Genomic DNA, 12560 nt, shown 5'->3' with positions numbered 1-12560 from the left:
CACAAAGCAATCTACAGATTCAATGCAATCCCTAACAAATTACCAATGGTATTTTTCACAGAACTAGAACAAAAAATTTTGCAATTTGTATGGAAACACAAAAGACCCCAAATAGCCAAAGCAATCTTGAGAAAGAAAAACAGAGCCAGAAAAAAAAGGAACAGTAAAAAAATAAAAATAAAATAAAACGGAGCCAGAGAAATCAGGCTCCTTGTCTTCAGACTATACTACAAAGCCACCGTAATCAAGACAGCATGGTACTGGCAAAAAAACATAAATATAGATCAATGGAATAGTATAGAAAGCCCAGAGATAAACCCATGCACCTATGGTCACCTAACCTATGACAAAGGAGGCAAGAATACACAATGGAGAAAAGACAGCCTCTTCAATAAGTCGTGCTCGGAAAACGGACAGCTACATGTGAAAGAATGAAATTAGAACACCATAACAAAAAAATAAACTCAAAATGGATTAAAGACCTAAATGTAAGGTCATACACTATAAAACTCTTAGAGGAAAACATAGGCAGAACATTCTTTGACATAAATCACAGTGAGATCTTTTTTGACCCACCTCCTAGAGAAATGGAAATAAAAACAAAAATAAACAAATGGGACCTAATTAAACTTAAAACCTTTGCACAGCAAAGGAATCCATAAACAAGATGAAAAGACAACACTCAGAATGGGAAAAGATATCTGTAAATGAAGCAACTGACAAAGGATTAATCACCAAAATATACAAACAGCTTATGCAGCTCAATATCAAAAAAACGACCCAATCAAAAAATGGAGACCTAAATAGACATTTCTCCAAAGAAGACATACAAATGCCCAACAAACAAATGAAAAGATGCTCAACATCACTAATTATTAGAGAAATGCAAATCAAAACTACAATGAGGTATCACCTCACATTGGTCAGAATGGCCATCATCAAAAAAATCTACAAACAGTAAATGCTGAAGAGGGTGTGGAGAAAAGGGAACCCTCTTGCATTGTTGGTGGGAATGTAAATTGATACAGCCATGATGGAGAAAAGTATGGAGGCTCCTTAAAAGACTAAAAATATAACTACCATATGACCCAGCAATCCCACTACTGGGCATATACCCAGAGAAAAACAAAATTCAAAAAGCTATATGCACCCCAATGTTCAGTGCAGCACTATTGACGATAGCCACAACATGAAAGTGAAGCCAGAAAGAGAAAAACAAATATCATATATTAACGCATATATGTGGAATCTAGAAAAATGGTATAGATGATCTTATTTGCAAAGCAGAAACAGAGACACAGACTCGCGAACAAATGTATGGATACCAAGGGGGAATGGAAGGGGATGGGATGAATTGGGAGATTGGGATTGACATATATACACTATTGATACTATGTATAAAATAGACAACTAATGAGAACCTACTGTATAGTACAGAGAACGCTACTAAATGCACTGGGGTGACCTAAATGAGAAGGAAATCCAAAAAGGAGGGGATATATGTATACGTATACCTGATTCACTTTTCTGTAGAGTAGAAACTAATACAACATTGTAAAGCAACTATACTCCAATAAAAATTAATTTAAAAAAACACTGCTGAAAGAAATTAAAGAAGAGACAAATAAATGAAAAAACATCCCATGTTCCTGGATTTGAAAACTTAATATAGTTAAGGTCTCAGTACTACCCAAAGCAATCTACAGATTCAGTGTAATCCCTATAAAAATCCAAGTGCATTTTTTGCAGAAGAAATAGAAAAACGCATGCTAAAATTTATACAGGATCTCAAAGGATCCCAAATAGCCAAAACATCTTGAAAAAGAATAACGAATTTATACCTCTAGCATTTACTAATTTCAAAACATATTACAAAGCACAGGTAATCAAAATAGTGTGGTAGGGGCATAAAGACAGACATACAGACCAATGGAATAGATTAAAGAGCTTAGACCCTCACATGTATAGTTGATGACCTTTAATAAGGGTGTCAAGAACAATCAATGGGGAAAGAACAGTGTCTCCAAGAAATAGGTGAATAAACTGATATCTACATGTAAAACAATAAAGTTGGATGTTTACCTTACATCATACACAAAAATTAATTCAAAATGGGTTAAAGACTGAAACTTAAGACCTAAAACTATAAAATTTCTTGAAGAAAACATATGGAAAAATCTCATGATGTTGAATTTGACCATTCCCTTTGGTCCCTGTGATCCACATCTCCTGTTTGAGTTACACGTCTCAGCACCTCTTTGTTCACCAACTATGGGCTATGACTAAAGGACACTGCCACAGACATGTCAGAGTTAACTGCTGAACTTATGGACCCAAATCTCCTGGAGAGAGCTCAGAAGTGTACACCCTTTAAGAGTCAGTTGATGGTCTGTTATTGAATCATACTGAGTACATAACCCAAGGCCTTAAAATAATCTTAGTACTAGAAATCTCAATCAAAAGGTATCAATACTTTTGTTTCTGTTCTCTAATTATCTTAGGGTATTAACACTTTAGGTCAAAGTAGAAATTTTCTATGAAGTATATGCCCAGGACTTCCCTGCTGGTCCTGTGGTTAAGACTCTGCACTTCTACTGCAGGGGGCGCGGGTTTGATCCCTGGTTGGGGAACTAAGAGCCCACATGCCATGCAGCGAGGCCAAAAAATTAAAAATAAATAAATTGACTTAACTTAATTTAAAAAATAAAATAAAATAAAATACATGCCCAAATACATATCCATGAACCAAACAAAAAAGCTCATTTGATGAGTTTAATTTAAAATATTTAAAAATTTTCTATAATTACTATACTTACTAGTGTGTCCTTCCTTTCTGAGATTTCTTTCTTTCTTTACTTGCTGTTGGATTTTTGACACTGAATCTTGATTCTCATGCATAAGCTTCTTATCTGGTACTTTATCATGAGCTTCAAAAAGAGATACATTCACTCCACTTAAATGGGAAAATAGATTTATTGTGAAATCTCTAATTTCAAATTTATAATAATTATGCAGCAGCATCTTCTCTCATTTTTATAAAGTTTTAAGTAAATTGCCACAATGCTAGATCCACATGAAAATTGTGAGATCATTTTTGATAGATGTATGGTGAAACAGTCTCAGTGTTTCATAAACATTCCTAGACATCAAATATGTTTTATATTAGTCTCTAGTTTTCTTGTGTTATTTATACTTTAGGTAAATACATATTTATAGGCCAAACAATGAAATTGTGTACATACTACCCCATGTAAAATAGATAGCTAGTGGGAAGCAGCCGCACAGCACAGGGAGATCAGCTCAGTGCTTTGTGACCACCTAGAGGGGTGGGACAGGGAGGGTGGGAGGGAGACACAAGAGGGAGGAGATATGGGGATATATGTATATGTATAGCTGATTCACTTTGTTATAAAGCAGAAACTAACACACCATTGTAAAGCAATTATACTCCAATAATGATGTTAAAGAAAAACACAAACCTATGTTGACTTCTTAAAAAAAAAAAAGAAAATGTGTAAGTACAAGTGTTTCATTACAATATTATGTGTAATTGCAAAATAGCTAAAAGCAGCAAAATATATAAGCATAGAAGATTGGTTGAATAAATTAAAGTATATATTATAAACTACAGTGAAGTATAAATTATGGTATATGATGTAGTATAACAAGTGTACCTACTACTGTAAAAGAAATGCAAAAGGTCTCTATAAAACGAACTGGAGGGATTTCTAGGAGGCAACAATAAATGAAAAAAAAAACTGAAATAAAGAATATCTAGGGCTTCCCTGGTGGCGCAGTGGTTGAGAGTCTGCCTGCCGATGCAGGGACACGGGTTCGTGTCCCAGTCCGGGAAGATCCCACATGCTGCGGAGCGTCTAGGCCCGTGAGCCATGGCCACTGAGCCTGCGCGTCCGGAGCCTGTGCTCCGCAATGGGAGAGGCCACAACAGTGAGAGGCCCGCGTACCGCAAAAAAAAAAAGAATATCTAGCATGCTATCTTTTTCACCTTTGGTAAAAGAAAGAAAGGGACATAAGAAATAAATACATAAAGAGGAAAAAAAGTTATTTTTTCAATGAAACACAGAAAAGACAAACCAAAAAACAATTTAGTTGGATACCTACTAAAGGAGGGTGAAGACTAAGGAATGTAGGGAAGGAATAAGAAAGAAATGATGCTTTATATATATTTTTGCATATTTATTACTTTTAGAAAAGGGTCATGTTTTACATATTCCAAAAATAAAACTAAAGTAAAAAATAAAAAGACTAACGTTGGAAGCAACCTTAATCAACCTACTGCAGGAAAAAAATAAGCACAAATCCAAGTAGTTCATCAACAGTATTTGACATATACTCTCAGTCTTAGGCAAGAGAGTGGGATGCAAAAAAAAAAAAAAAAAAAAAAAAAATCACAAAAAATTTAGTAGGTTTTTTCCCTAGTATCAGCTAAGTGACTGAAACAATTTTAGAAGTATTATAGGATGGAGTGAATATATAAATGTGTTGATGTTGCTCAAAGTCAGGATTCTCACTGTGGAAGGACATCCACATATAAAATGAAGGCAGGCAAAAACAAGCCCTAGGGATATTAACTGGAATTGAAGGTGCCTGTAAGAACTCATAATTTCTAAATATGCCTATGTATGTGTATATGCATATATATGTTCACTTTTATGTGTATGTAGGTATAGGTACGTATGAATATGTGTGTGTGTGTGTGTATATACATACACTGAGGTTCCAACTGCAAGTCAAAACCCTGTATATGATCTTTCAGCCCCATAAGCAATTACAAACCTACCTGGCAGTTCTTACAGGGAAAAGCTTCCAACCCCACACTGACTTGATGTATACACTGCAGGCACTAGAAGTAGCTGCAGTCAGGCTGACCCTTAACCTCCACTTCTAGATGACCATGATCTTACATTTATCTGCATTCTGGCCTAGGAACCTCCATTCAGAGGTTCAGATGTACTGAACCTGTACTGTTCAGATGCCTCTACCTACGCCACCTTAAAGATAGACCTGGAAGACACTGTTCTCAGTCTGATTCGGTGTAAAGTACTTATCTGCTCCAAACTCTGCCTCCTCATCCTTCCCCTGGGCCCAGTGTCCTTAAAACAGCAGGAGCCTTTTGTTTGGGGCAGTGAGATGTTGCCCCCACTCTCTCCTGTCTATAATGATACACCTGACCCTTGCCTAGTGCTGTTCTGTGGGGAAAATGGAAGACTGGTAGAGCTTCAGCCCTTTTCTGTTTAGATCCTTGCTTATACTATCAGAGTAAGTGAAAAAAGGCAGAATTTTACTTTGTTTAGTTTGTTATCTTAATTGGCCAACTTGACAACCGGCAGCTCTCTAGCTCTCTGAGAAACCGGTACAGTGAGCAAAGTGATCAATATAATGCTGTAGATCCTACAAAGCACTTTTAGGAGGTGTGAGAGAAGATTTGGGCCACCCTTGGACTTTGCAAATGGATCAACTGCAAGAGTGTGAGGATCCAATGGGACACTTAGCCTGTGAGCCTCAGAAAGTGCTGGTGGAGGCCACAGAGCACCTTAGAAAGTTCTCACAAATTGTTAAATAAGACTTTCAGTTTGAAGGGAACATTGGACCTTCACTTTAGCCTCCAAACTCTGGTCAAGTTCCACTGATGAGTCAAATTAGAGATCTAACAGAGGGACTCTTAAGAGAGCTAGGGAACCAATTCCCTAGCTAATGGCTATGGTTCTCCAGAGACAGACCTAAAAGTCATCAGAGACCCTGAAAGCTGAGTTATACTCTATGACTATTGTTAGTTCTAAGTCCTGACACCGAGACTCATGCCTTTAATATAAAAGAATGTATAGGACTTTGGAATCACTTTGCCCAGTGACCTGGAGAGAACTTAGACTTGGGTCTTACCAGACTCAGATTTCTAAGTTCACTTTTGTGAATCCTATTGGTTATCAAGCTCAATCAAATTTCCTCATAAGTTGTGTCAGTCAGTTGTGACACAGTCAGATCCTAATTGGCAAATTTTCAGGCATGCAGAAATTGCTGCCCAGAAAGAAAAAGTGATGTAAAAATGGTAATAATGCTCCCTCTACTGGATGTTATGGGCAATGACCTTACCTAAAAATCTATGGGCCTGATTACCATACAGTGGGGTCTGAAAGCAGCAAATTAATGCTCTCCACCAAGATACTCATTGTTAGATGATGGGCCATGAGGACCCAGCATGTAGCCCCACTACAGTCCACTTTGTGGTGGCCGCTATGAATAATGCAAGTGCTATTCTCGCTACCTTTATCAGTGAATTCTGAGATGGATCAAAGAACTCCACATACACTGACCCTGATCACAGCTTTCAAAAATAAAAAACAAGGGCTTCCCTGGTGGCGCAGTGGTTGAGAGTCCGCCTGCTGATGCAGGGGACACGGGTTCGTGCCCCGGTTCGGGAAGATCCCACATGCCGCGGAGTGGCTAGGCCCGTGGGCCATGGCCGCTGAGCCTGCGCGTCCGGAGCCTGTGCTCCACAACGAGAGAGGCCACAACAGTGAGAGGCCCGCATACCACACAAAAAAATAAATAAATAAAAATAAATAAAAAACAAGATAGGGTTATACCAAGGTTCCTACATCCCCAGTGAAGATATATGAGGGCCTATTCCAGTACAATTGCAGGCAGGCGAGAATTACATTTCTTGGGCCTTCTGGATGGCGGTACACTGATAACTGTAATCCCCACAAGCCCTGGCACCAGGATGAGGGGAAAACAGATAATGCTGTCTGGTTTGGGGCCACCATCACAAACAGAAACCTTTTCCAGGCCACACTACCGTACAGTGCATTGCTATGGCCTCTACTACTGAATATATTGTCGGTATAGATGTATTATTTATGTGACCCACCACTCGCATCCACTCTCATGTTGTGACGGGATTTGCTGCAGTTAGGATATTTTAATGGGGCAGGTGGAAGATCTTGAGCGACCCAACTACCAGAACCTAGTGCCCATATCTACCAAAAGCAATATTGACTCCCTGGGTGTAAAAAAGAAATAACTGCCCTTGTTGCTGAGCTTAAAGAAGCCAACAAATTCCATAGACTATTTCTCCATTTAACAGGCCTGTGCACAAAACATCAGGTGCCTACAGACTAAGTAATTAAGGTTGCACAGAGCGTTAGTACCAACCTGGCACTGTGACTGTCACAGAAGCTACTGTCCAAGGTGAAGGAACTTGGTATACAGCAACCAACAACTTGAACTCTCTTTTCAGCAACCTTCTTCATGCAAATGACCAGGATCAGTTCACCCTTATGTAGAATTAATTGAAATATGCCACTAATGTCCTTCCACAGGGCTCCCTAAATTCCCCATCTGCCTATCTTCAATGGATAGAGCATGTCTTAGAAAAAGTCCCACTCACAGAGGGAATAATAGCTTTCTACTATATTGATGACATCCTTCTGGTGGGCCCAGGCAAAGGCACCATCCCACAGGACTGCACACCCTGTTGATCCATATGTGGCAACATGGCTGGGTCATTAATATAGACAAGGACTTAGTATCCAAGTGAAATTCCAGGGTAGCAGATAAAAATCTTACTCTAGAGGAGATGTTTGCATATCTTTTGGCCCTCCCTTCCCCAAATTATAAAAAAAAAAAAAGTCTGAATATTGATGGGACCCTCTGAGTACTAACACATTTGCATTCTGCCCACAGGGGTTTGATGGCACATATCTGTGGGGTTAGCATAAAGGCTATTACCTCTGAGTGGAGACCCAACCAACAGGATGCTCTGGAGGACTTCCATCAGGCCATTCAAGCTGCCTTCCCTCGGACCCACCTGATCCCCATTTGGTTTTTAAGTTACTGACCTCTTTTCACCCATCGAAGCCTATAGCAAAAAGACACTGACATAGGTGAGAGGCACCCACTGATCTTTTGGAGCAGAAATTTCCCAGGTTGGCTGAAAGGTACACAGCCTTAGTGAGACAACTATTGACCTATTATTGCCCTTAATGGATACTGAGAATGAAATAGTCTTATGATCAGAAATTCCAACCAAATTGTATCAATAATTTCAGTTTTGCTCTCTAGTTGTCTTAGGGTATTCATACTTTAAATCAACATGTATGGCTTCCCTGGTGGCGCAGAGGTTGAGAGTCCGCCTGCCGATGCAGGGGACACGGGTTCGTGCCCTGGTCCAGGAAGATCCCACATGCCGCAGAGCAACTGGGCCCGTGAGCCATGGCCGCTGAGCCTGCGCGTCGGGAGCCTGTGCTCCACAATGGGAGAGGCCACAACAGTGAGGCCCGTGTACCGCAAAAAAAAAAAAAAAAAAATCAACATGTAAAATTTCTGCAAAACATATGCTGAGATATTATCTTCAGGAAGCAAAGAAAAAAGATCTTCTGATGAGTTTAATTTAAAATAATATGAAGTTATTTATAATTATTGTACTTACTAGAGAGTCTTTCCCTTTTGAAAGTTCTTTGTTTCTTTACTTGTGTTTGGCGTTTTGACACTGAATCCTGATGGTTAAGCATAAGCTTTTCATCTGATGCTTCATCATAACCTACATCAAGAAATGCATTTAGCCCACTGAATAGAAAATATATATCTATTGTGAAATACCTAAACTTCAACTTTATACAAGTGTACAGCAGAACTTTCTTTCATTTTGATAAAGTTAAAAATAAATTACCATAATGCTAGGTATGACATGAAAATTGTGAGAAAAGTTTTAATGAGTGTTTTGAATATATTTCTATTAGTCTCTAGTTTTCTTCGGTTATTTATACTTCAGGTTACAATCATACGCCAAACAATGAAGACACATATGCACAAGGTTACTTATCACAGCATCATTTGTAATTGCATAATATTCAAAACCAGCTAAATATTCACAGACTATTGCTTGAATAACCTAAGAAATATACTATAAACTATATATATACAGCTGTAAAAATGAATAAGTTTTCTAGAAACTGACATGAAAGAATTTCCAAGAAAGAATGTTAAGTGAAAAATAAAAGTGAAAAAGCAGATATCTAGCATATTACCTCTGAGGTAAGAAAGAAGGGGAAGGGGGAAAATTAAGAAAAATAGAGACACTTACATTTACAAAATGAAATACAGAAATAATAAACCAGAAAACGATATAATAGATGGTTACTTGCAACAGAAGGGGTAAACTGGGGAATGTAGGGGAAGGGATTCAGGAAAAGATGATCTCTCTCTCTCTCTCTCTCTCTCTCCGTCCCTCCCTCTCCCTCTCCCTCTCCCTCTCTCTTGGTCTCTTTTGAAAGTAGGTTGATATTCTATATATTCCAAAAAATTATATTAACAAGGATATGACGAGTGCACTAAACAGGAAAGCAACTTAAGAAATAAATCAACTGAACTTAAATTAAAAAGGCACTAATCCAACTAACTCATGAATACAGTACTACATTCTCAATCTCGGGTAAGAGAAATAAAATCATGAAATATTTTACATGGTTTGTTTTTCTAATGGTATAAGCTAATCAGTCAGTTCTAAAACATTTTTAGAGTTTTACAGGATTGAGCAAACAAGTAAATAGGCTGATGTTGTGCGAAGTCAGGATTTACACTATGAAAGAAGGGACATGCACACAGAAGTGGAAGAAGGCAAGAACAAGCCTTGAGGGGATAGATTAGAATTGAAAGTATCTGTAAGAAACTCATAATTTCTAAATATGTCTATGTATATATGCATGCACATACACACATGTGTGTGTTTGTAGGTATATGTATGTATGAATATGTATATGTATGTGTGTATAAATATATATATACACATATAGACACACACGTGTATTTGTATTTTCTAGTCTGACTGCTCAATGTACCTCAAAGCTACCCCAGTACCGATGGGCACAATTAGTTTTCAGATCTTGGTTTCTAATAACATTTCCCATTTAAAAAAATCACGGCTCCTAGGAAAAAGAGCTGATTCCAGCTATGAGACAGGAAACGTGCAAGACAGGAAATGTGCAAGACAGCATGGGACATCTTGTCATACTAAACTAAACAGTAGGGAATTTCTCAATGACTACTAGTACTAGGGTCATGTCATAAAGCCACAGTAATTATCTTGGATAAATTCCTACTTGCTAATGCTAGGATAATCTTAGAACTAAAAAAAGAAGAATAGTATGAGTTATAAAATCATACAAAGTAATTTAATTAGAAGTTTAAAAGAAGAGAGTGCCAAGGGCACAGTCTACTATTCACCAGTTAGAATTAGAATTCATGATTTCTGTCTACTCTGATTTCAGGAGAATGATTGCTCTGGGATTTGAAGAAGCATTAGAAGCCTGTCAATAACATAGTACTATTGTTATCAGTGTTGTTATTGTTCTGTAAAAAGCTAAATTTTTTAAAAGGGAAGGAACTACGTTGGATTCCATCAGAAACTTGTGAAAATGTCCGGGACCACTTTAAGTTTTCAAGTTTATGTCTTAATTATCAAAATGATTCTTTGAAGCACAAAATATTATTCCTTCATCTGTACATGAGAAAACTGAGGGACAGAGAAGGTAATTAGTTTAACCAAAGTTATATGATTAATAACTGGCTGAGCTTGAATTCATACCCAAGAAGTTCAGCTCCAGAGCCTGAGCTCTAAACTACTACTTTTACTTCTTCCAGTAAATACAAGAGATACAAAAAGAATATAACTATAGAAGATATTTTAAAATTATAAGACAATATTTTATATATCTTTGTATCAAAAGTGATATAAGTCTAGACAAAGTAAATAACGTTCTCACAAAATATATTACCAAATATATTTAATGAAATACAAAAAAACTTGAATAGACTAATATCCTCAGGGGAAAATACTGAAAATCTACTGCTAAAAATGTCATAAGGCTAAAGAGTTTTAGGGGAAATGTCTATGAAACCATCAAGGATTACAGAATATCTATGCTATATAACCTATAAAAAATTTAGAAAAAGACACATTTTTCTCCATTTCATTTTACAATGTTAACAGTACCCTGATGCCCAAACTAAAGAAGAACAAAACAAAAAATCGGCCATATCATTTATGATTGTATCATTGCAAACTGTATAAACTGAGATAGGTGAGATTATGTTGAAGTAACAAACAATTGTAAAATTCCAGTGGCTTAAATACAAAGATCTATTTCCTGTCCCTACTCCATGTTCATTAAAGTTTACCTAGAGGTTCTGCTCAACATTATCACTTTGGAACTAGGGCTGATATAAATCTTACTATCTGCAACATTCCTAGCCACAGCAGCAAAGGAAAAGAGAGAATGAAGGGAAGCACACACTGGCCCCTAATGCTTCCACACATGACCAATTCATGCTAAACTGACCTAAGGAAATCACATGGCCACATCTAAGTTAAGAAGTCAAGATGGTGACATCAGGAAGATGGCAGAACAGAAAACCCTAGACTCTCCTCCCCATGGAGATACCAATTCAACAACAATACAAGGACCAATTCTCTTTGTGAGAAATGCAGAGACCAGGTGAGAGGTTCCTGCAGAATGGGTTGAAGATGAACCAGCAACACAGAAGCCAGAAGGTAAATTTGTGATGCCCTCTAGCAATAATTCTTCCTCCTATCTCAGCACCACTAATCAGGAGGAAAATGTCAGCTCCCAGCTTGCCCCTGGGAAGTGAAGAAAAAGACTAAAACATGTGTCCAAAGCTCAGACTTTTTGGGGGGCTACTGTGGGACTGGTTTCTGTCTGGATTGAATCTCAACACTGAGAGGAAAGGGCCTAAGGTTGGGAGCTGCTGAGAACAAAGGTGATAATATGAGCTAGTATACACTCAACGAGTATACATTCAATATGAGCTAGTATACAAGCAGGCAACCCCCCCCCCCCAATCCCAGCTTCTTCCTGGGGAGGAAAAGAATTGGAACATTCACCCACATTTCAGCTTTTCAGGGGGATGCCTGAGGCCCTAGCTTCTGTATTGCCTGTCTTGATGTACTAATGGGACCCAGAATATTCTAGTTGTTTAGGGACCACTAAGAACAAAGATGACAGTTTAGACTAGTATGCACTCAAAAGTCAAAGCTCCTCTCCCCAGCTCAGAACAATGCGTTTGAGAAAACAGTTTCAAGATTCTCCCTGGGGAAGGAAGGAGAAGACTCAAATATATGTCCAATGTTCAGACTTTTCAAAGAACTATGCCAAGGGACTGTTATCTGTCTTGTATCTCTCACAGCACTGACCAGCCTCCACATACACTACAAGCCTGGGGACTTGTGAAAACAAAACCAACAAACAAACAAGAGTTGGGTGGTAGGCTGCTGCTCCACAGGGTCTGCAGAACAGCAGAGAGATACCAGAGGGAGCAAGAGATCATGAACTCCTGTAAAAAAGAGAACCCCTTCTAATTAAGAATTTACATACACAAGTCCAGGGAAGACACATCAACACAATAGGTGTGACAGGTTTCCAGAACCTCTAGCCTGGCTGAATGGAGAAGGTTTTCCTCTGTATGAATCCAGTCTGTAGAGAGGTGGTAGATTTTTCACATGTGCAGACATTAACACATAGTGT

The 12560-nt window shown here is 38.2% G+C and overlaps 1 protein-coding gene across 36 annotated transcripts in view; it reads right to left on the bottom strand.

The window, feature by feature from the left end:
• CCDC7 (coiled-coil domain containing 7) overlaps positions 1-12560 on the bottom strand; it is a 293096-nt gene that overhangs the window by 154392 nt on the left and 126144 nt on the right. For 31 of the 36 annotated variants that reach the window (XR_007475369.1, XR_007475372.1, XR_007475373.1 and 28 more), the window contains 2 exons: positions 8450-8560; positions 2817-2927 (listed from right to left, as the gene is read on the bottom strand). The exons of 1 other annotated variant lie outside the window; for it this stretch is intronic. Coding sequence is in view for 26 of the 35 variants with exons in the window: in XM_049705547.1 (XP_049561504.1) it covers positions 2817-2927; positions 8450-8560 (222 nt within the window). In the remaining 9 variants the exon portion in view is untranslated. The remainder of the gene's footprint in view (positions 1-2816; positions 2928-8449; positions 8561-12560) is intronic. 4 more of the 36 variants (XM_049705532.1, XM_049705538.1, XM_049705539.1 and 1 more) reach the window with 1 other exon arrangement.

The sequence above is a fragment of the Orcinus orca genome, chromosome 2, assembly GCF_937001465.1.
Source record: "Orcinus orca chromosome 2, mOrcOrc1.1, whole genome shotgun sequence".
NCBI classification, from domain to species: Eukaryota; Metazoa; Chordata; class Mammalia; order Artiodactyla; family Delphinidae; genus Orcinus; species Orcinus orca.
This window is presented reverse-complemented; position numbering and strand designations above follow the sequence as displayed.